Source organism: Pan troglodytes, chromosome 9 (assembly GCF_028858775.2).
Source record: "Pan troglodytes isolate AG18354 chromosome 9, NHGRI_mPanTro3-v2.0_pri, whole genome shotgun sequence".
NCBI lineage: Eukaryota > Metazoa > Chordata > Mammalia > Primates > Hominidae > Pan > Pan troglodytes.
In genome coordinates this window covers 16086752-16112855 of record NC_072407.2, presented here as the reverse complement: position 1 = coordinate 16112855, position 26104 = coordinate 16086752, and the positions used below count along the sequence as shown (strand labels likewise).

General features: G+C 34.6%; 1 protein-coding gene across 3 annotated transcripts in view; it reads right to left on the bottom strand.

Annotated features, from left to right (window-relative positions):
• Positions 1-26104, bottom strand: part of USP47 (ubiquitin specific peptidase 47) — a 117357-nt gene that overhangs the window by 3197 nt on the left and 88056 nt on the right. For all 3 annotated transcript variants that reach the window (XM_001171097.6, XM_001171056.6, XM_009459952.2), the window contains 15 exons: positions 25818-25894; positions 25182-25237; positions 22818-22930; positions 21999-22103; positions 19424-19631; positions 17564-17679; positions 15388-15507; positions 12822-13599; positions 7851-8026; positions 7413-7493; positions 5964-6079; positions 5486-5604; positions 3099-3229; positions 1024-1071; positions 803-933 (listed from right to left, as the gene is read on the bottom strand). In XM_001171097.6, coding sequence (XP_001171097.1) covers positions 803-933; positions 1024-1071; positions 3099-3229; positions 5486-5604; positions 5964-6079; positions 7413-7493; positions 7851-8026; positions 12822-13599; positions 15388-15507; positions 17564-17679; positions 19424-19631; positions 21999-22103; positions 22818-22930; positions 25182-25237; positions 25818-25894 — 2375 coding nt within the window. The remainder of the gene's footprint in view (positions 1-802; positions 934-1023; positions 1072-3098; positions 3230-5485; positions 5605-5963; positions 6080-7412; positions 7494-7850; positions 8027-12821; positions 13600-15387; positions 15508-17563; positions 17680-19423; positions 19632-21998; positions 22104-22817; positions 22931-25181; positions 25238-25817; positions 25895-26104) is intronic.

Genomic DNA, 26104 nt, shown 5'->3' with positions numbered 1-26104 from the left:
AGCCCTCCACCTCTATTAATGTATGCTTGAATGCTATGATGCTCCTCAGCAAGATAATGAAATCTGTTACTGGTGAAGTAATATTATTTTATATACTGAGATGTCCCAGATTTCTAAGGTGTTAATCACAGGAACACATTGCTTACTTCTAAAAGTGGCAGAGAATAACTTCCATGTTATTAGCAGTAGTAACAGCTATCATTATTGAACATCTATAATAGGCACTGTGCCAGTTATTTTACATGCAACAGCTCTAATTCTCATAAAATCCTGCAAGGTAGACATCATTGTTGCAATTTTATAGATGAGGAGCTAGGTAAATCAGAAAGCTAGTTTTGAACCCAGATCTGTGAGGCTCCAATGACTATTCGTTTTCCTCTACATCTGTGCTGTCCAATACAACAGCCATTAGCCACATGTGGCTACTGAGCTTGTGAAATATGTCTGGTTCAAATTGAGATGTGCTGGAAATATAACAGACATACAATATTTCTAAGACTCAGTACAATAAAAAAATGCAAAATACAAATGATTTTTTATACTGATGACATGTTGTAATGATCATATTTTGGATATATTGGGTTTAAAATATTTTTAAAATTAATTTCACCTGTTTCTTTTTATTGTTTTTAATGTGGCTACTAGAAAACTTCAAATTATAATCATGTTTGGCTGTCACTGTATTTCTACCGGTTAGTGCCGCTCCATATCATAAAAACAGTAAAGATATTTATGGAAAATAAGATATGTATGCACGCCAAAAATGTATTACTAACAGCAACAAAAACATTGTGAATGTTACCTATAAAATATGACCGCACCATCATCACAGATATAAAGAGGCCAGACATTCAGGGTAGAAACTTTAGGATTCCAGTCTAAATCTTGATGAATATCAAGGACAGAAATATCACAGGGAAATGTTCCTCTACCCTAAAAAGAAAAAGAATGAATGAATAAATCATGCCACTAGCTGTGTTTATCATGCACAATACACAGATGCAAACATTCTCAGGGCTTTACCTTAGCAAATTCAATATCATCCAAAGGAATCCCACTGATTTCACTAAGCTGTAAAATAAAACATTTTATTTGAGTTCATTTAAAAAATTAACTTGCTTAGAAAAGTTATTTTCCTTTTACCCCACAAACAGAAATAGCTCAGTTTAAAAAATGTTTCATGTAAAAAAATTAAGAAAAAGCAGAAAGCGGCCACCCTGCAAATACCATGTCCCAGAAATACCAAGTTAGTATATTCCTTCCAGACCTTTTCCCATGCATACACAAACTACACCCACATGTTTCTAAAACATGTAAAATCAGATTAATATCTCTATATAATAATTCTGTTCCTAGAGGAATAGGATACAAAGTGACCACATTCTCTTCAATAACCGAACAATATACATTTTATCTCCTACTGATGGACACTGAGACTGTTTTCAGTTTTTCCAAGTACAAAGCTCTACTGTATACTTCCATGAATATCCTCGCACATGGTGAAACCCCGTCTCAACTAAAAATACAAAGAATTAGCCGGGCGTGGTGGCATATGCTTGTAGTCCCAGCTACTCGGGAGGCTGAACCAGGAGAATCACTTGAACCCGGGAGGCGGAGGCTGCAGTGAGCCAAGATCACGCCACTGCATTCCAGCCAGGGCAACAAGAGTGAAACTCCGTCTCAAAAATAAATACATAAATAAATAAATTCTTTTTTCTTGAGACAGAGTCTCACTCCATCACCTAGACTGGAGTGCAGTGGTGCAATCTTGGTTCACTGCAACCTCCACCTCCTGGGTTCAAGCAGTTCTCCAGCTTCAGCCTCCTGAGTAGCTAAAATTATAGGCATGCACCACCACACTTGGCTAATTTTTGTATTTTTAGTAGACACAGGGTTTCACCATGTTGGCCAGGCTGGTCTCGAACTCCTGAACTCAAGTGATCTGCCCACCCCAACCTCCCAAAGTGCTGGGATTACAGGAGTGAGCCATGGCACCCAACCTGCAAATACTTCTATAGATCGAATTCCCAGATGTTTAATTGCAAATCCGAAATACTGACAAACGATGCCAACTGAACTTGAAAAAAATCATATCAATTTATACACTTATCAAAGGTATATATTGTCTGTATCCCCTAAACCTTGAGAACTCTAGGTATTTTTTGATTTTCTAAATCTTCACCAATTTAAGAGTGAAAAATAACGTTATTCTTTAATTTGTATTTCTTTTTCTATAAATTGCCTATTCATGCTGTCTTTCTTAAAATTAGATTTGCTCCATCTTTTTCTTATTAAGGTAGTAGCTCCTTATAAATTATGGATAGCATGTTTAATAACTGCTTCAAATAATTTCCTCCTAGTTTATTGTCTTTTAGCTTTGTTTATGAGTTGCTTTTTAAATACCTTTTTCTTTGGCTGTGCAGAGGATAGGTTTTTACGTGGTCTATAGTTTCTTTTTTTGGCTTCTGGTATTATGCTTACAAATATCTTTTTCCAGGAATATGAAAATATTTTTAGTATTTAATATTTTACATATTTTCACCTAGTACATTTACTTTTTTTATATATAAACTTAATACATTTAGAATTTATTTTTGTGTTTAGTATGAAGTATGGAAATAAATCTTTTTCAAAATGCTCATTGTGCTAGTACCACGGATTGACTAATTCACCCTTTCCCCAGAGATCCTTAGATATCCCATCTTAAAATGCAAAACAGACCTTCATCTGGATTCTCTACACAATTCGACTTCATTTGGTTTTTTTTTAGACATACAGCAATTCACTCTAGTAACTTCTAACTAATTCTAACTACTTAGGACAAAATTGGTCCAAGTAACAGAAAGTGAGGATCCACTTCTGAATGGCCAGGAGCCAAAGTAATTTTTCAAAGAATCAGGAGCCTGAACAACCAGAGTGTGCCACAAGGTGTGACAGAAACCAAAAAGAAAGGTTGCTGCACCAGTGTTTGGTACTACTTCCTAGGTTTTCTCTTACACAACACAGGAAGAATGTATTGTTTATATATTATATATTTTATTAATATTATGATATACATATACAACATAAGATATATGTTTTGTTTAAAATGAACTTACCTTCTCTCGCAATTCGTCCACACTACTGCTTTCCAATACAACCTCCTGGAAGGGATCCAACTTCATCTCTGAAGGCTTCCACCGTCTTGACAAAACTGCAAGCTGTGACATGGACTTCATCTTCTCTACCCCTAAGAATATGCAAGATTAGGTCATCGTTCTATTTCCTCTGAAGGTTCATAATTTGACTTTTCCCTTAGTGCCTTACTAAACAAAAAGATTTACTTCAAGTGTTACTCTTAAAAAGTGGGCACAAGAAAAAACCCAATTATCCCAAGGAGTTTTTGAGAATGAAATATTTACTCTCTTCTCTCCAGTCTCAGAAGATAATTCCTCTCTTCTTCAAACCAGTACTCCTAATTCCACTCCCTCCTGACTCCTGTTGAACACTGCATTACCAATTACTCTCTTCTCTGGATTTCCAATCTTTGTTTCTCTATTGGCTCCTATCCCTATCTAAAATCATAAACAAATCAACTTCACTTTATCCTCTTTTTTCACTAAAGCTATTATTAATCCTTCTCTTTCCATTTACTCCCCAATTTAGTGATTCTTCAAAATTGTCACTTTTCCATTATGTCACTTTTCAAGCATCAACTCAATTGTCACTTTTCAAGCATCAACTCAATTGTCACTTTTCTCTGGTGTACACAAGAAGAACTTCTACTGATTCAGTCCCTTAGTACCTATTATTTTAGAATGACAGGTTTGCAGTTCTGTTTCTTTCACAGACTGTGTGCACCAATAAGTCGTTCTTACTCATTTTTGTAGCACAAGGGATTAGCAGTGTCTGGCAAATTACAGGTCAATAAATACCTCTTGGATTTAATCACATGACATTTCTTACTCAACTATCTTGATGTAAAAATATACTGAAATAATACTGATGCAGGCACCCACCATCTAGTACCATTTTCAGATGAATCCATCTCTGCTAATACATACTCAATCCTTACAAGGGTGACTTCTTTGTCATTTATGATCTCTTCCTGACTTACCCAGGCACAGTGATTATTCCCTACGACCCCAGATACTCAAAGAAATCACAATCTGGAGCACTTGCCTACACACCATAGTAGATGGTATCCTAGTTGTTCCTTACCTCTCAACTTAACTTGTCAATTAATCAGAATTTCAACCATTTAAATTTATGGTTGAATTAGACCTGAAGCAGCCTGAAATACATGAGGTGTTAGTATTATTGAGCTCTCTAAAAACTAGGATAATCTTGTAACAAAATATCCAGAATTGATATTTTACTTTCTACAGAAGAAAAGGAAAATTAAAATTTTCCTAAGCAACAGCAAAAAAAGAATATAGAACTAGTTGTTTACCTTGATGTGATCTTCTAAAAGCCAACTTTCCTCCTATAAGCCTCCCTCCAAACACCAATACTTTAAATGTGCCAATGTTGATAACGAAAACTGGGAGGTGTGACAAATATGTCTGCTACTTGGACCTCCTCAAGGTCACTGCTATGGGTTGAATTGTGCCCCACAAAAAGACATTTTGAAATCCTAATCCCTAGTACCTCAGAATGTGACCTTATTTGGAAATAGGGTCTTTCCAGTGATACTCAAAGTAAAATAAGGTCTTCAGGGTGGGCCCTAATACAATAGGACTAGTGGTTTATGAAAAAGGGGAAAACAATACAGACAGACAAGCCCACAGAAAGAACACCACATGAAGATGAAGGCAGAGACTGGGGTGATGTATCTACAAGCCAAGGTTGCCAATGATGGCCAAAAACCACAGAAGCTAGGAGAGAGTATGGAACAGATTCTCCCCCACAGCACTCAGAAGGAACCAACCCTGTTGACAGCCTGATCTCAGATTGTGAGACAATACACTTCTATTCTTTAAGCCACCTGGCTTAGGACACACATAGTCATTGTTCTTGAGTCTCTGATAAATTATCAGTACCATGTCTTCAATACAAAATAAGCCATAATAGTAAAAAAGAAACTAAAGAACAAACGTGGCTAAGAAAATATTAGCAGAGTTTTCTTAAAATGTATTAAAAACCTAACTTTGTAATTTCCTCATAAGGGGGAATTAATATTCTCAACATTCAAAAAAAGAATACTTAAAAGGCAAATGGGAACCAGAGAAAGATAGCAGAAGGCTGAAAGACACTGATTATTCTTTCAAAAACAACTTAAGCAGTTACATTAGGACACAGGGGAAGAAAATAAAACTCCCAAGGATAAGACGTAGGTAGGAATCACATCAATCCATAATAAGGATATCGTTATGCTTAATATAACACAAAACACTATAATGTATATTAGATTCCTCGTAACTCATTATTTGATTAAAAACTATAGGCTTCTATTAGTTCTAGAGTATTTCTAACTGATACTTCCCCCCAAAAATATTGAAAATACCATCAAGAACTTCAAGGAAAACCTCCCAGTTGCTGGAAATATTAATATCTTCTTCATAAATATGATAATCCAAAAAGACAGTGCCAGGATTCTTCCATGTTTTTTTCCTTAGACGAAACCTACAAATGTGATAAGACATTTAAAACGACTATAATTTGAAACTCTCAATTTAAAGATTGACACTAATCTGACACCAAAGAAAAATGAACTATGTTCAAATACAAAAGTCAAATAATGAGTTGTTAAAATCTGGGGAAATAAAGAAATGTTCCCAGTAATTCAAATTTAGAATCCTGTATAGGAAATCCAAACAAAATTTTAATACTCTTGTTTAGTCCTATTAAACTAATCTGTCATACTAAAATTCTGAATAGCACAGGAAATTTTAATTCTCCTAGTTTTAGAAAATCGTACCAGTCCATTTCAACTGACCACATAGTCTTTCTTCAAATCACTGATGACATTAATTTTACTTTACCTGTCAATACTGAGCTCTAAACCACATTGCTCCCTGAGCTGAGGAATTAATTCCTCTTTTGATTGCCGTACAGTCATTCCTTTAGCAAACACAGCATCTAGCAGAAACTTGCATGGCTAGAAATATAAACATAAACAATCAGAGCTTGAATTATACCTTAAGTACATTAATACTAACACATTAAAATAAAAATTACCAAAACATTTTATTTGCAATTAAGGGCCTGAGTTTCAGAGTCTATCTTCCTTTTTTGAAACCTTAGCTCCACTATTTATGAGCTCAGCTATCTTGGGCAAGTTTACTTAAAATCTCTGTGTCTCAGTTCTGTAAACTGGGAACAGTATCTTCCTCACTGAGTCATTGTAAAGGTTAAATAGGATAACACATTTGTATTTTCCTTCTTTTAACAGTTATAATTTTGAAAGCAAAAAGAACCACTTTTATGGACTAAAATGAGGGAAATGTATACTAATTCTCCAAATACATTAACCAATTGTCTCAAAAGAGACAGTTTCCACAAACTCAGATTAAATATGTAAATCAAAATGACTGTAATGGGTCACATTAAGAGAAATAACAGGTGCCAGATAAAATATCTTATATGAATAAAGGCATTTTATGATAAATTTATGGTTTTCACATTTGTCTAGTTCTTCAACAGGATGCTATAACATGTTATAACAGAATGTTATAACAATAGGATGTTATAACATTCTGAAAATATGATCTTTGCCTTATTCTTTTGGGTATTTGTGGTAAGGCTAGTATACCACAGGACTAAAATATTTTATTGATTACCCCTTAAAAAACACGGCCTGTTTAGATCATTCACCCACACCGTTTACAAGCAGTGACCTTGACCAAGATACTTAACTTCTCTGTGCCTCAGTTTCTTCATCTATAGAATGAGAATAAGAAATAGTGCTTGTATCTTAGTTAACTGATGATTAAATGAGTTAATATTTGCAAGCACCTAAAGCACACAGTAGACACTATATAAATGCTTGTTACATACTAAAATGACTTGCAACTGCTATTCACCTGTAGCATTGTATGATTGTTTCCAGAAAGCAAGCACACGCACAAAAAAATTTCTTTTCCTTTTAAAAGCAGGAAAATTTTGTCTCATTTCAGCATTTGTGGCAACACTTTAGAGCACAGGGATGACAAACAGTGGCCTGAGGGCCAAGTTCACTGCCGCCTGCTTTTGTAAATAAAATGTTGAGACATAGCCATCTCATTGGCTTATTATTGTCTATGGCTCCTTGTGCTAGAATAGCAGAAGTGAGCAACTGCAACAGAGGCAGTATGGCCTGCTAAACTGCAAGGCCCAGAAAAAATTTGCTGACCTTTGCTTCAGAGAAATAAAATGACTATGAATAAAATATATTCTATGTTTTCAGTAACTGTAAAAAGTAACCTTATATTATTCTTAAACGTATTACTTACCTCTTGTTCATTGACCAAAAGCTGGTATACTTTAACTCTGTATTCTCCTTTTTTAAGTGCTCTCCCCAGTCTAATTGTAATCTATAAGTTAAAAACATTTTTTTAGACATGCTGTCTCAGCAGAATAAACAACCCATTCTCATCCCATTTTTAAACTTTCCAAAATTCTCTAGATTATAGGCTCTCTGAGAACAGGCGTATCTTTTACCTCTGAATCCCCAGCACCTAGAATAGTAACTGACACACAGCTAACATTTCACAAATGTTTGTTAGATGAGTGAAGAAAAATAACAACAAAAAACCCCCCAAATTACCATTAATCATTAAAAAAAAATCCTTCCAGTTTATCTACTTCACCTCACTTGGAAGTAGTAAAAGCTGTTCTCAAATCTATCATTTAAAATAGACTCTAACTACTCGAAGATTATTTTAATCAACCTTATTGTCATCAGAAAATGATGAAAGTGTCTCATTCAGCCGGACGCTCTCAAACTCTTGATTGCTGGCATACACTCGAAAGACCTTGAAGTGAGAGGACAAAACTCCAACAAAGGGCTCTAAATGTTGTTTGAAAGCTGCCAGAGTAATTCTTTTATCAACATGCACCATCAACCCTAAGCACACAAAAAAACCAAAACAGGAACAAAAATGTAAAAGAAACCTCTGAGTATAAATAAAACAGATCATATACTTTTTATTACACTGTATGCAGTAAAGAGTACCCCTTTTCAGTTAGACTTTAGCTAATATACCACACTGAATGGACAAAAAACATGGACACAGAGTTTCTGATAGGTTTTATCTGACAGCTTAAAATGTTCTGAGCTATTTAAGTGCTTGTTTCTTTGTTTAGGTTTCCAAACTCAAAAACAAGCTTCTAGGAATTCTTTTAAAATATATACACTTCTACCTCTACACAGTAATAGTGTAAGCTCTGGTGGTTCCAATCCCACCTCTTCTGCTTACTTACTATATGGGACACGGCGCCAGCCTCCGTACCTCCATTTCCTCACTAGAAAAATGGAGATGATAATAGTGCCCACCTGAGTGTTGCAATGTGACTTCAGTGAGGTAATTCATTTATCATGCTTTCAGCACAGTGCCAAATACAGCGTGATTGCCTCAAAAACTGTTAGTAATATTATTTTTCAGATTTTCACTAGAAAAAAAGTCACGACTGGCATACTAAGATGTCTGATTTATCATGTGGTTGGGCTGTAATTAACAGGAACTGTATTTAAATGGATCAGAAACTCTTACCTCTTCCCGGCTTAAATTTAAGCTCTCTTGGTATTGTAATAGGATTATCTTTGATGAGCTTCGTTTTTCCCTAATGCTTATTATTTTAATCTTTTGTCCCTAATTTTATAAGCCACTCATGAGGACACATCTGGAATGCTTCTATTGACTGTGGTCTTCATATTGTAGAAGAAAGCAGAAACCAGACTCTCAGTTAATAAGGCAGTGCTGCCTCGCTGCCTCAGGCCACTGGACCTCCCTGGCTCTAAGGCTCCCTCCATGTTAGGTCTGGTTTTTCTGCTAAAGCTACATGGAAGGTAAAGGATGAGGCCTTAAAACACTCCTGGTAAACCAACATTCCCATGTCATATCAACACTTGGGTTCAATTTTTCTCAGATGACTTGTCAAATAAATTAATGTTCATTGTTTTCCTGGCTATAAAATATAGGCTCATTAATAGAAAATGTGACAAGAACAAATTAGAAGAAAGTATGAAGAGGGTGATGAGCTTTATTTACTATCTACCTTTTGAGTTTTGAGGCAGCATTTCTCTTAATTTGTTTAAAATGTCACTTTTTAAGCTTTAAGGAGTGCCCCTCTATGTCAATAATCCAGCTTATGGCAAACAAGCTTCTGTCTATGCTATCCAACGAGGTACTAAATTTCTTAACAGAAGGGTGTAATGCAAAAATTACTGGATTAGAAATGGAAAGCCTATGGCTAGATTTCAGTTTTGTCACTTTACTCCGATAAATGGCTGTAGGCAGGTCATCCAATCTCCCTCAACCTGTTTTCCCACGTGGTCATAACATATAACATTGTTGTGACAAATGTAGTAAAAGTCTTTTCTAAAGCATTACTCAAATACAAGCTTTTATTACCATTTTGGTTTCTTTCCTAACCTCTAGTAGTGCTGTGTCATAGGAAGACAAAAATGTTTGCTGGTTACTGATATCGTTTAATATGGTGATTATGACCAACTGGTTCTGGAATTTGATGGCCTGGCCTGAATGAATTCCTGGCTCCTCTTCATATATTAGATTTGTGACTCTGACTTCTTTTCTGTACTTCAATTACCTTTACTATAAAATACAGGTAATAGTATTTAAACCTCAAAGTTATGTTCTGGGGTCAATACATGTAAAATATTTAGCATAGTTTTGGCAAAGAGTGTTAATTTATTGGCTATAATTACTTTGTAGTTTTAGAGATTACTATTGTACCATTTTTCCTATCTACCTCTTCAGACTGAAGAGTCTATGTCTTCACAGAACAACCTTAAAATATATTTATGATTTTCCTTTTTGGTCCTTTCTCTTATGTATTTCTTTTATTCTTTTTCCTTTTCTTTTCTTTCTTTTTTTTTTTTGGGGGGGGGACAGGGTCTCGCTCTGTTGCCCAGGCTGGAGTGCAGTGGTACGATCATAGCTCACTGCAGCCTCTCCCCTCTGGGCTCAAGTGATCCTTCCACCTCAGCCTCCTAAGTAGCTAGAACTACAGGCACATGACCACGCTGGCTAATCAAAAAAATTTTTTTTGTAGAGATGGGGTCTTACTATGTTGCTCAGGCTGGTTTCTAACTCCTGGGTTCAAGCAGTTCCCCTCACAGCCTCCCAAAGTGCAGGGACTACAGGTGTGAGGCACTGTAACTGACCCTTATGAATTTCTTAAGTGAAGCGGTAACCAAAATTGTACGGAGAAATTTCAGTGTAAATGCACTACCATCTTTATTTATCTTGGCTTTCCTGTTTATACCCAAGTGCCTATGAACTATAACTAGTCCTACTAGGACAGTGTTCTCAGAGAATGATCTGTAATTATTCTGTGAAACAACTCTTGGATTATAACTGCTATCTTAAGGACCATCATTTTAAGTACAGATTATTGCCTGAGTGAACTGCGTATACTGTGCATAGTGCATCATTCTTTAAATGTCAAATTCATTGTCTACCTGTTCTTCCTTGCCATTTTATCACTCTGAAGAATATGTATTACTACTCATCATCCACATGTTTTCCCAGGGACCTTCTTTCAGATGACTGAGGAGCTGCAATGAATCAGTCTTAGCACAGACTCAAGAAAAACCTGGTTGCTAGCTGCTATCCCTACTCCCCTATCTCCAAACCAGTTTTCTACACATGAGAAGACATTTTCCGGGGTCACATTTTCTTTTCAAACAAGACCTTTTCTATGGCTTCTAAAAGCCCAAATACATAAGTTGTAGTGAATGGTTTCTCTTCTTCACCATGTTTACTATTTCAATGAACACTAGGAAATTAGCCTGGTATGAATTTCCAAATATGGCCAACATTCTCCATTTAAAAGATTTTATTAACTGTTCTAGGATGGAAATGAGACTTTTCAAACTATAATTCTAAGTATTCCCATCGAATCAAATTTTTCCTACGGTTGAGACTATCATCCAGTCAAATTTTTAGCACATCATTCTAAAACAAACCAATTAAAAGAAATTGCCAACCTTTTACTAAAGAGGAACTACTTTTAATTTTTCTAATGTCCTTGATGCAGTTACTACTATTTTTCCTTTACTAAGATGCAAGGAAAGAACAGTGGTAGCAGCTATGGGGTGGTGGCTAATGATATCTGAGTCTCATCCTGGCAGTGTGAGCGACTAGCTATGTGACTGCAGGCAAATTACTTAATCTGTTTGACCAGTTTCGTCATCAGTGAAAACAGTCTAACAATATCAATTTCACACAGCTGTTAAGAGAACTAATGAAACAATGTAAGCTAATGAGCCTTATGAGGTACATGCTCCATAGAAATTTAAAACATTATTACAATATGATTTCCCTCTATTTTGTTCTGCCAATCCACGTTTTCATACTTGAGTTTCTGCAAGATATATGTATGAATGTTGTATGATTCCAGTGTTATTTAACCCAACTAGTTAAAAACACAAATTTAAATACTTGTATTATTTCATAATTTCTACTACTTTGTATTAGCAGATAGAATTTTGAGACTACAAGCATCATAGCACTTAATTTTCAGAGTGGGTGACTGTGCACCTCCTCCCCATGAGATGAAGCATAAGGCTGCATCTCAGTTGTCTCTACTTCTAACAGTTACACAGGGCCTGGCATCTAGTATGGATTTAGAAAATGTTACTTGGATGGGTGGATGACTGGATGGATAAAGAGTGGGGCTCCCTTCCAAAGGTAAAAGGAACAATTAGATGCCTTCAATTCTAGTAATGGTCCCATTTACTAGCTATATATGCACTTTTGGACAAGTCATTCATCCTCTATGAGCTTTGGCTTTCTTACCTGTCACATCAGGATACTAATGTTTGCTTTACAAAGTTTGGAGAAGCTTTAAGTGAGAACAAATAAGCATTTTGAAAACTAAAATATAAAAATATAAGGAGTAATATTAATATTTGCTTTGCTAGAACTAATGCAAAGTACTTACTTTTCCAGCTACTTCTCCTTTACACTTGAAGAAAGATTTATACTAAACCTGGTTGCCTTGCTAATTATTTGGCTGGCCTCAGTCTAAGGTTTTATAAAGGTTCTTTTATTTTAAGTCTCATACTATGCTGGAATGTTTTTGTTGTTACTGCTTATGCCAAATGCCCAAACTCTCAGATCTTTTCCCTCTTTCTGAGATTATGCATTGGAATTTCTAGTAACTCCTTGCTTTGGAGTTACTTCAAAGTAACAGAAAAAATTTTAAGAGTGCTTTTTCTTTCTCTGACTTTCCCAGTTGATTAAGGACTTTTTAAGGGGGTATAGCAAGGGAATTGTTGTTTGCATTGGAAATAGAGAGAGGGAAGAGCCTGTAGAAATAAAACATTTTCCTGGGCATTGAATATCAAATTTTCTAAAGTGTCTCAGCTTTTAAAAAATATTATTTACTTTTTAATATATTCCCTAATTTTTTACTTAGTAATTATATCATAATTCCTTCCTAACATTGAATACTTTTTTTTTTTACTTCTTATCTCAGAGTTCTGATATAATTACCATCTAATTTACTGCACAGGTCTCAGAACAGTGTTCATTACAACTGCGTCAATAATCTTATAATCCAGAAAGTTACAAATGATCTTAGAACTAAGTACCTAACACTTAACTGAAAATTTAAATAAACTGAGAGAAAAACTGATGCTGTTTCAAGGACCATTTTTCTTTTGAAGTACATACATTTATATCCTTCCCCAGAACCTTCATCTGCAGCATAAGGTTCAGCTTTGAAATACATGTACTGCATTTCTCCCCTACTCTTGCCACTCTCATCATATTCACTATCAGTTCCAGAGTCTTCTTCTGCTGTATCCCATGTTTCTTTTTTCCCTTCATTTGCTTTCGTTCTTCTACTACTTGTGATACTGTGAGAGTCAAGTCCATTAGCCAAAGGGATCTGAGCATTGTCTGCATTGCACAAAGTATCACTGCTATGACTGGAGCTAAGAATATCACTGTCCACTGAACTTGTACTCCTGTCATTATTCACATCTGAGTCTGATCGTTCTTCAGACTGAAAATTTTCTGGATCAGAAGTCTGAATATGCTGTTCAAGTTCTCTATTATCCACTGATGCTGAAGAGTCCCTCTCATTGAGAGGTGATTCGATGTTTTCAAAGTCACTTGTCTCAGTACTTTTGCTGCTGTCCCCATTATCTCCATCCTGCTGTTGCTGCAGTGACAAGCTTTTGAGTTTTTCAGTGCTTTCTTCTAGAATAGCTTCCACAGACTTTAGGCTTCCTACAGGTCCTTTGACTCTTTCACAGTCATCATCCACATTACCAGAATCGCCTCCAGCTTTCTGGTATGCTGTCCTTTTGGAATAAGATCCTGGGGATTGTTCAGGTAGCAAAACAAACAATCTGATTGTATTTGCATGCCGATCCAGGAGTTTCCATAAATGAGACTCTGCAAAGGCCATCTGGTAATCCAAAGTCTCGGAGCTTTCAACAAACACCTACATAGTAAGTCAGAGTTTTATTATATATTAATTTTAGTGACATGCTCATTCATCATCATCATTATATTGCATCAATACAACACAATACACAGTTATGTTATAACATGTGTGATGATATAGTTTCTGAAGGACACTATTGTTTTGGAGACTGAATAAAATGAATATTAGGCTCAAATGTCTTTGTAACTAGCCATAAAACTACACTAAGATAGATGGTATGGACATACACATACACACAAACATCTTGTTTATTGGGTTGTCCAATTTCAGAAAGTTGTGTATTATATATCCTTCTCTTTAGGAAATTAATACTCTGGTTTTTCTTTAGATTGTAGAAATCTTTCACCTTTAGGAAATCCAAGTTTAGCCTGAACTACAGACACAGGAACATGTGTAAAGACACCTTGTGAATATAACACCAAAATCCAGATCATGGAAAAATTTAATGGGCAAATGACTTCGCTTTGTAACAAACTGCAAGGAAGCAAACAAAAAAGACACAGGAAAATTTACAGAAAAAAATTTTCTAAGACAATCAGAGAAATTTGAACACTGACTAGATATTGACTGATATTAAGGTATTTCTTAGGTATATAATGTAATTGTCATTTTTTTAAAAGAGTTCTCTTCATTTAGATATATATGTTCATATTATCTATAGATGAAATGATATGATCCTGAGGAAGTTTATCAAATAATCTGGGCGAAGTAGGTGGTTAAATTATAGATGAAACGAGATGATCACTGTGGAAGCTGAGAGATGGGGATGTGTGGGGGTTCACTCTATTTTCCCTATTTTCTCTACTTTTGTTTATGTTTGAAATTTTCCATAATAAATCTTTTTTAAAAATGAAATTCGTACTTGGCATAAATTTGACAATTATAAATAGCATGTTGGGTTTTGCATAAAAGGATAACACTATCATTATCCTATTCAGTAAATGTTACAAATTGAAACCAGTACGCTAACCATTTAAGGAAAAAGAAAAGTTAGATCCCTACTGCACTTCTTACCCTAAAGTAATGTACTGGAGGGGATTAGAAATTTTAATGTTTTACATATACACACACATATACACATACATCCCCTCCCCCACCACACAAAAGTTTTAGAAGTGTAGGTGAATAAAAATTACATATTAGTAATAAAATACTAAAAAAGTTAAATGAGATAAAAGACTAGACTGTACTAAGATGAATGAGACTAGAGTGATAAAAACACATATGAAAAATGATAAATGATCAAACACATAATAATAGCAAGACAAAAGAAGAGGATTAACATGAACTTTCTCATTTCCAACAGAGAAAAATGAGTAGGCAAAAGGAATAATGTTGGGTGAACTCAAGATTATAATTTTCTCTATACCAGGTATGCCTCTGACCCTCACCATGAAGCACTGCTTTATGGGACAAGCTCAAGAATAAACAAAATCCAGGGGACATAATCACTGTGGGAAGAAATGGTTATGAAGTCTTCACCAAAGAGGTAGGACTAATCTGGAGACTGAAAAAAAAAAATGCAGGGAGAGGAGGAAGAACACTCCAGGTGGGAGTGCACATGAACAAAGGCAAAGAAGAGGAGAACCAGTAGGACTGATTCACAGGACAGAAGGGAGCCTGACCTGACCTGACTACAAAGGAAGGTAATTACTGGGTTGAGAATTTTAAATTAAGTTCCAGACAGATGTTGAACAGCTGTGGAGGCCAGGCTTATAATATTGAACCTAATTTCATTTACTACTACCAGCATAGAAAATAGTAATGAAAAAGTAAATGACATACCTTGTTACTTCTAAAAAATCCTTCAGCTTTCAGGGTTTTACTGGAGACACTGAGAAGACGCAAATCATTGTAGCAGCGTTCCAGCACTATTCTCATTGTTTCAGCAGGTAAATGGATGGCCTATAATGAAAGCAATTTAATAAAAAGTACTCTTTCAAAAATAATTCTGCTTGACTTAAAAATATGGGAAAGCAAGACACTGCTGAGTTCTTCTTAAAAGCAGCAGAGAGAAACATAATTTTAGTAGAGGTTTTAAAATTTTTGAATAATTGAAGGGAAAAAATACTTACAGCCATAAATTATACTGCAAATCAGGAGAACAAAGTACCACTTATAAATGTATGCTCTGAAACTATTTTAAAGGTAAGGATTTTTTCCTAGAATCTCTATTCCTCTCAAACTTGCCAAGTAAATGAGTGATCTGATTCCAAAGAAACTGCGTAACTGACTTTTTGACTGCTGATACCAAAATGTTGAACTTCTTGGCTTTTGACAGGCCTTTCTATAATCTGTGAATAGTTTTTAATACTTTTATTAAAGCAATAAGCAATTTTCCTTTGTGTAAAATGAGAAGATTAGTAGGGAAAATTTTAAGTTTTTCTGAAAGTCCACATCTTTAATTTTTGGAGTCATTTTATAAATTGACATGAAAGCAGCAGATAAAAATACTTTACATTTAAAAAACACAATTTCTTTTCAATGCAACTAAGGTCATCAATTATAACTACCTAATTCTTAAGCAGGCTGGTTAAAAATACTGTATTTGTTTACATGATGTTTTGTGACTGCCTTTATTCTCTATAGACATATTTTTCTCAGTAAGATTATTAACTTCTTGGGGAAGAAACTACTGTGTCTCTTTCTTTTGTATTATGTGTGAGTGCTTATTAAACTAAATTTTTTTACATTTGTCATTCATATTTTAAAAATGTAATATACAGTATATTATACCAACATAGTATGCATTTACAAGCAATTTAATCATAAAATATAATTTCACAAAATGATTTGTTTCTTGGTTATTACTTTAGCAAAATTGTTAGAAGTCATATACAGAAGTCAAAATATAAACTTTTTTTTAGAACATAATAACCACCAACTCTTACATAATACCTTACAATTTTTTTCCTCAGAGCATTTATTTATTTTTCATTAATGTTCACTACAACTCTGCTAAACAGGTATTTACAACCCCAGATAATGAGATGAAAGACAAGACTACCATAAGATGAATGACTGAAAACTGGACTCAACTTGTAATTATGGAACAATTTCCACTACACCAGGGAATATTAACCTATGGTTCAAGAACCCTGCAAAATCTGCCGTTTGTATGCTCAGGGTTCTGCAGAGTACAGGACCCTTGTAAGGATGATAATCATTTGTCTGGTGTGGACTAATCCTTTTGCCCCCCAAAATTTGAATGTTTTCATTGTTATACTTTTCCAGCTCAAAAAATCGGAATGAGCCTATGTTCTTTACCACTAGCTCACATAATGGCACCAGTATTTAATTCATCACCTTCCCTGTCAAGTCTACACCCTCACCTTCCTCCTCTATTTCTATTAATGTATCCCTACTTTTCTGGTTACCCAAGTTTGAAACCCCTGGCTCAGGTCATCGGTGCATCTGCTTTACCCCAACATTTAACAATTACAAGTCCTACAGATTCTATCTCTCTTGGAATCTATGCCTTCTCTCATTTCCAGTCATACACCTGCACTTGAATTATTTCAACAGCTTCCTCCTCTCCATTCCTGACTCCCCTCAAGGCATGTGGAACGCTAGTCTAGTGTCACCAGACACTAAATGCAGCATTGCCGCACTTAAAAACGACGAAAACAAAAACTCGACTTATTGCCTACGCCAAAAAGGAGCCCAAACTTTCGTGTTTACTGTTTAAAGCTCTTCATGAAATAAACTGTACTTACATTTCCAATCCTGTATTTTATGATAATCCAGCCAACACATATAAGTTGTTATATGTACTTGCCTCACACTTTCTTACCTCCACACTTTACTCAATCTGTTTCTTTTAACTACAGTTGTCTCCTAACTACAAATATTAATTAGCTCCTGGAGGTAAAGCATGTATCTTATTCATAACTGTCACATAGTGTGTCTTGTACATAGCAGGCTCTCAAAAATTTATTTACAGACCCCTTTTAAAACTTACCTTTGAAATCAGTTGTTTGAATTCTGTAACTGTCTGATTTAAGTAAGCACGAACAGTTATAGGAGCAGCTACAGATTCTGCCTTTAGATCAACAACATGAACTTTCACCATCACTTCTGTCACATTTGAAGACATAAACACAGAATTGGAGGTTATTTTTTAATGTATTTCACATGAGTAATGCATTCTTAATGTGTTTCTAACAGGTGACAAATCCAAACTTCCAAGTACAGATGAAAACAACACTGAATAAATATAAATCACCAGTTACTGCAAAACAAGTATTAAAGGTGACACAGCACTCCTGCTTGCTTTTGAACAAACCCCTTATTAAGCCACCTTGTTCATCATCAAAGACTTATCCTCAAAATAATATTTCCTACATCCCAAGGAAAATTCCACACAAAAACTGTTCTGATTATGCCTTTGTTTTCTCACTTAAATCTTTTATATTGAAATTTAATCCCATTCTCTTCTGTTTTCAGAAGGTTATGTTTATAATTAAACTCTTAATCACTTGAAAAATAAATGATCTTCAAACATTGTACTTAATACACAGTTATTCTGTATCTGTTTTAACCTCATGTTTTATGTCAATCCTCAGTTTTTTCCCTACGCTGTTAATCTAAATTTGACAAAATATTCTAAGATCTTGATTATTAATGAATAAAGACTACTTTATAAGTCTTACAATCCACACTTGCATTTAGAGTTCTCTTTCAAATAAGTGGTATTACTGCTGACTCATGTTATATCCTAATCATTCTTTTTCCTGTCTAGCAGAAAAAAAAAAAAAAGCAAGGAAATGTCCTTAAGGGACTCTTTATAGATAGGGTAGAGTCTTAGAAGTCGAAGTAGACATCATAAGGTTTCCAGAAATAAAATTTTCCCACTTAAGAGACGTAGACTCCTTGAAAGAATACTACATCTAACCTACTCTGTAAACAGAGGCCTTCATTTAAAAAGGAGATATACAGGATCCACAGAGGAACATTATTGTAAAAGGGCAGAATAAAGTTTTGTAAGTTCAACTTTTAGGGAAAAAACACAGAGAACCTAATTCTGACTAACCACTGATGCAAAGGAGTTAGGGCCAAGACAAAACAGTACGGATTTTGTAAAATTATATAAACATTTTGCTTTTCTTCTATTTGTTACAATTTACATATGGTAATTATAGAAAACTCTGGACAAAAACAGACCATGTAACTGTCTATAGGGAAACTGTCTCTGGGAAAACTAGGGGCATGATATTTTGGTTTTCCTAAGCAGTCTCAAAGAAAAAAAAAATAACAAACTCAATGTGCTGAGTGAATGTGATAGATTTAATGAAGAAAGAAAAGATGAAGTCCCTGGGACCTGTAGAAATAGAGAGGATGACGAAAAATTGTAAATGCTGACAGTGATGGGATAATGAATCCACCCTTCCAAAGAAGACCTGAAAAACAGCCTCTACTTCTGAGACTTTATGGGAATATCCTTTTTTGGACCAAGGTCTTCTCCATAAAGAGAAAGAAAGAGAAAGAGAGATCTTCCTAAGAGAGCAATTGATAACTTTAGGGATTGACAGCATCCAGAATGATTCAGTACCGCCCACTGGAGAAGAAAAAACCCACTGAAGACCGTAAGCTAGAAGTTTTGTTGTTTTTTGTTGTTTTTAAAATTATGTATACAACTCTTTGCAAGTAATCTAGAACTTAATTCCAAGCTGTTGCTGAGTACTTCTCAACCTGTCAAAATTATTCTACATTTTAAGACCATATACAAAATTTAAATTATGTTCATTTCTACAATAAAAAAAAAACTTTCTCATGAAAATTCTAAGTACAGAACAACTAAAAATAGTGTAAAATTGCTCACCTCCAGGTTTATAAGATTGGAAAACCTGATCAGGCTTTCTCGTCTCCAACAGCAGATCAAACATATATGTTGACTTGACGCCACCTAGTAGAAGCCCCATTGGTGTATCTTCTTCTCCTTCATATGACCGTTCTAGATAATCATGAAACTCATCATATTTAACAAGGCGACAGCAATCCAGGGGTATTACCTCTTCTAAATCCATCATCTAAAAGAAAGTAATCCCCCAGAAAGAAAAAATATATATACATATATATTTATATATATACATATATAAATACACAGTGTTTTAGTCTGTTGGGGAATAACATTACAATAGGCCCTAACAAAATCCACACATTTATGATTTGCATCAAAGACATCAAAGTTACAGGCACAACTTAAATGTTATTTTTAAATAATTATGTTTCATTATCCCTCCAATCACATAAAGCATGTACTAAATACATTTTTTATTTTTTAAAAAGTTAACATCATAAACTTTAGGTGTAGAAACAAAATCAATGTATTGTAACTATTGTTCATAATCAACTAACCTGGAAACACAGAGGAAAACAACCAAACAGCCAACTAGAATATGCATCTTTTGTTTTCTTAATCCAATCTGGAGTAGAATTGATAATTCATGTAACTAGTAACAATCTAAGTACAGGAGGACAGCATGTCTCATAAAGCCATCACAAAGGGTTTGGCTTCTATGATATCCCCTTTCAATATTAGCCTCCAGAATACTTAAAGCTCATGGTATAGGAATTTCTATCATAACATTTCCTTATAGCTTATGTCACTAATAGATGACATACCCTGGTTGCAACAACTCTCTTGATAGGAAATAAGCCTCCTAGAGAAACACAGTAGGATTGCTTAGAAGTATTCTATGTTCATTTAAGGTTGTGATTATGAGTTTCAAGAAGAACTTGTAAGCCTCAGCGTATCCCCATTGATCTCTACTCCTCCCCAACCCCCATCCCCAACAATGAAGCTCTATTTTTGGCATATAAGATTGACTTATTTCTCTTTTCTGTTTGTTTGTTTCTTTTTATTTGCGAACTTTTACTTCCTATTTTCAAGACTAATGCTTGCAGTCCACCATTATATTTAAAGAATTTTTACCAAAATGAGGCAAATCCAGAGCCATCCATCCATCTTAATGTTTGTTCATTCATTTATCCATTCAACATACCCAACCAATTTTGACTATTCTATATACCAGGGAAGAGTACTAAAAATAAAATTGTGAGCAAAACCAGAATGGTTTTTGCACTTGTATGTGCTTATAGTTTAGTGAGGGGCAGTAATATTAATTAAAATAGTCAAACAATTAAATATAAAATTTCAATACTGATAAGTGCTATGCAGGACCAGATGTATAATATAAGTGATTCTCAAACTTGACTATGCCTAAGAATCACCTGAGATATGTGTTAAAATGCCTATTTCCGGGCTCCAACAGAGAAATTCTGATTCATCTGCAGCAATTAGCATTTTTAATAAGAATGTGACTCTGGTGCAGACTGCACTGGATCACACTTTCAGAAACAATGTCAGCTATCTTGTGTGTTATTTTTAGTTATGTTATTGGTTCCATGTATAATTATACACAAAATGATGTAGTATGCAATTTTTTCTCTAGGTAATGACTGTTTAATTTCAGTCATTCTGTTACTGCTTATATGGAAAGGGGAAAACTTAAATTTGTTAAGTATCATAAATGACATTTAGAATGATCTGGTGAAACAGCAGTGACCCCATTTGCCTTTCAAACCTCATTAATAACTTTCCACTACTCTTAGAGAACAAAACGTAAACTTCTATTTCACAAAATCTCTAATTTCATTTTATGGTATTCTGTGCTCACTCAAAACAATCTAAACATATGGCTCCTTTCTTCAGTTTCTTAAACGTGCCAAGCATCTCCTCACCTCAGCACTTTTGCACATGCTGTTCACTCTACTTCGAATATTCTTCCTTGAGCATGGGCCAGTGATGGAATGGGTAACCCATCTGACTATGGACCAGTATATTCTTCCTCAACTTTTTGCATCGCTGTCTCCCTTTCTCATGGTTAAAGTTTCAAAATAAATTTTCTCAATTTACTACTAATGTATTTATAGCATCTAAATAATAAAATAATTGCAAACTGTGATGTTTAAGTACGTTTTATCTGTTCTTTCCAGTAGATTGTAAACTCCATGAAGGCAGTGACCACGCCTTGTTCACTTTGGTATCTCTAACACCTCATGTTATCTTATTCACTCTAATATCTCTAATGTTTCATACAGTAAACACTCATGAAATGTATGTTAAATGCATAGAAAGAGCAAATAAACATTCTGTTCCTAATTTTAATTCTGGGATCTAGAAACTTCAAATGGCTTCCAGAGGGAGAAAATTTTCAAAATCAACTGACTATGCTCCAAAGGAGAGGTATAAATATACTCGGTAAGAGATAAATTAACCAGTTACCAAGGTTACTGCCAGTGTTTATATAACTATTATCCATTATAAAAACTTGGGAAATTATGTTAATACTGTTGTATTAGTAAGTAAATGCCAATGATGCAATTAAACATACCTTATAAGCCATTTCTACTGCTTCCTTTAATGTCTTATCCTTATGAACCTCCAATTTATTTTCCATCATTACTTGTTTTGTAGGATGCAAACAGAATAATTTTATCTAGAAAATGTAAAATATCATCATCAACTCTGCAGTTCCAAAGTTCAATTCTTCCGTAGATAGCATTTATTCCTAATTGTCAAAATACTGCAATTTTTTAAAAGAACATAATTGAGATCACTCTTCTATCTATTCTTTCTCACTTAGTAATTGACACCAATTATGTCTCACACCATACAAAAATTCAAAAACATTAATTTTAACAACTGCATGTTTCCTTATAAGCATGTATCATATTTATGTAATCATTCCCCTACCAATATACATTTGTGTTGTTTCCAATTTTTCCCTAATTTGGAAAATGCTATAATGAATATCCCTGTAATCAAGATTATTACAGTAATTATGATTATTTCCTTAGGTAATTCCATAAGAGAAATTATATTAAAAAATATGATTTTGCTTAAGGCTCTTGATAAATACTACTCAATTTCTATCCAGTTTTTACGGATTTATTTTCTTTTAGTAGGATAAGAGAATGTGTCTACCTCAACTGTGGCTTCACCAGCACTGAGCACCGTCACTACATGTTACTGGGTTTTTACACATCAAATCAAATCAAATTTTACCTTTATAGTATAGTTGGTTACATTGTTCAATGATCATGATAGCATAATTGTCTCAGAATCAACCCAATGAGTTAGTCATTAGAATTGCAGGTAAGCGAGCTTACAAATAGCACTTTCAATTAAAAATAAAATGATGGAATTCAACCTTGCATGTATTGCGCTCAATTTCTCGTTGTCTCTTTTCTTGTTCTTCCAACTCTCTCTCTTTCTGCACCAAGTTTTTAATATGTTCTGGGTATTCATCCACTTCTAGAAATTCTATTAGTAATAAAAACAGGATAAGACAGTGTCACTGAAACTGAGCTGCCTTTATTCATCCTGCTTCACTATGCTCTCATGGTATATACTTCTACTGTAGCACTCACGGAGATATATCTCCATTACATCCTTCTCTCAACTTGGAATACAAGCTTCGTCCAGAAAAGGGTTAAGAGATAGTTAACAGGGACACATGGTTAGGTCCATATCTTAAAGAGCCATGTATTTATTCAAAATGGCTCTTGGCTCCAGAACAACTCCAGTATGTGGATTAATATTTTAGAATGAAAAAGCTCTCTGCAACTTGAAAATAATTTCTGACTTCAAATCATGCCATCCCCATCAAACTGTGTGACCTTGGGCAAGTTTATTTCTCCAAATGTAGGTCTCTTCAGCTTATTAATATCATCTACCCCATAAAGTTACTACCTGAGATACAATAAAACTTAATAAATACTGCTGCTGTTGCTGCTACTGAGTACTACCCATTTGTTTACTATTATCTTTCCTGTGTTCTCAAAGCAGTCTTTAGCTGCCTCCTAACCAAAGAATGCAGAGTCATAAAACTGACACCTTCATCTATTGGATTTCTCCCTCTCTATATGGTCAAGATTCATTTGAATACAAAAAGTGATGATTATTTGTGATATAGTTTGGACATTTGTCCTCGCCCAAATCTCATGTTGAATTGGAATCCCCAATACTGGAGGTGGGGGCTGGTGGGAGATGTCTGGGTCAAGCCTCATGGCTTGGTGCTGTCTTTGCGATACTGAGTTCTCATGAGTTCTGGTCATTTAAAAGTGTGTGGCACCCCTCCCCCAACCCCGGAACTTGCTTGCTCCTGCTTTTGCCATGTGAAATGCCTGCTCCCATATTGCCTTCTGACATGACTGAAAGCTCCCTGAGGCGTCATCAGAAGCTGAGCAGATGCTAGCATCATGCTTCCTGCAAAGCCTGCAGAACTGTGAGACAATTAAACCTTTCTTTATAAATTACTCAGTTTTGGGTATTTCTTTATAGCAATGCGAGGACAGCCTGATATAATTTGTGAGGCTACTTTTAAACAATTAGTTAAAAGAAAAAGTATATGCAAAAAATCATTACTATAGACTCACATATAATCATTTTTACAAAAGTTTTTCTTAATAATTACAACTTCATATGTAACTCAAAGCATTCAAAGGGACAATATGAAATTATGACACCATTTAATAAAGCCAATGATTATTTGGCATTAAAAAGGGAAAAAAAATTTTATCAAAAATAGCATGTGTCCGTAAAAGGTAAAAGCTGTTGTTTCTAGGAAAGAACTCTAATTTAAAAAATATTCCATGTCATGTCATACAGCGCCCTCTGGTGCTTTATAACAAAACTAGAGTTGGGGGAGTAAAAGAAGGCTGAGTTATTGCACTATTGGAAGGTTGGGTCCACGTGAGGGACATGAATTACAATACTGGCTCTGCTTCCAGATAGCTATGACCTGGGTCAGCTTACTCTTTGGGGTAGTTTCTTTATAATACAGTACAAATGATTACTTCTGCTCTTAAATCTCTGTTCTGAAATGACTTACTATAATTTCCATTTATTTTTTCAATAATTCCATAGTAAATTATTGAACATTACTATATGACAGATCCTAGAATATACTTTATGTGAAAAGATGAGTAAGTCCTAAGCCTTGTACCAATTGAATTCACCATCTAATGAGGGTTTACAAAAATGTGAATAAAAACATAATGCTTGAAACAGATTTACTAATAGCAACGGTAGTGTCTAAACAAAGGAAATATAATGAAATCAAAGATTGTGATTACTTTTTTTAATCATGAAAAGACTATGAGCAAACACATCACCTGTATATGTATCTGTACACACCCCCCTAGATATTTGTAATACAGCCTGAGTCAGAATTAGCAAGAAAAAACAAACACTGCAATATTTTCAAAGCAATAATTCCAAAAATGTTATCGTCCCTACATCAGACTGCACATAATATAATCTTACTACTAATAAACATTCAATTTATTTAATGTAGTTTTGTCTCTTCATATATTAAAAAATAATTCAACAACATTTTTTCAAGGTCCTTAACATTTGGTATTATTTTGTAACAGTCTTTGTAAATAATTCTTCCAGGCATAAAACAACTTAATTATCCTATCATTTAAAAGTAGTTATCTGGGTTTGCAAACTTACAAAAGAAATTAGTTTATAACACAAATTAAAATCAAATAACTGTAGGTAAACATACTTGCATTTCTGGCTGGATCCTTCAGTCTATAGATCAGCATATATGCATTTGTGGAACTAGTAGAAACATAAAAAAGATCAATAAGGACAAAAAGTAGATTAAAAAGATTCCACTTCTAAGCATGAAATATTTACTTTAAATTGTGATTTTTTAAAAAAACAATTAGAAAATCATGTCACTGTTCACAGACACACTGAGATTTAAAACATTCCAGATAAGAGGAAAATCTGTTTCCTCTTACCACATTTAGAGAAGATTCCGTATCTCCCCTTGGTAATACAGTAAAGTCTTTAACAAAACTGTGTATTGGAATGTCTACATACAACAGTTAAGTCAGGGGCCAGCAAGTTGTTTCCAGCAAGGACCAAATAGTAAAAATCACAGGCTTTGCAGGCCATATGGTCTGTGCTGCAACTACTCAACTATGTTATTATAGTGTAAAAGCATTAACACATAATATAGAAACAAATGGCTATGTCAGTGTTCAAACTTTATTTCCAAAATATGGAGGCAGGTTGGATTTGGCTCATGGGTTGTAGTTCCTCAATCCCTTGGTTAAATCTTTGATGATAAAAAACACTGAGAAGCTATAATTAATTCTAACTTTTAAACACTGAAAATTAGGAAATTGCTTACCTTGCGAAAGCACTAGAATAATATCCTCTGCTTCCTGAAGATCCACCATGTGTTTTCTTAATGTCCTCTTGTGTTATCTGAAAATGTGTTACATGATTTTTTTTGCAAATTCTATAACACTATCACATTAATGTCAATATGTAACTCAATCTTTAGCCTCAGAGTTAAATGCTATCAAAGACCTTCATGATTGCTCACACAGCTACCAATTCACAAAATTTAATCATAATCAGTGGCTGCTTACCAGCCAGCCAGTTCTAGTATTCCTAATCACACATGAAGCACAA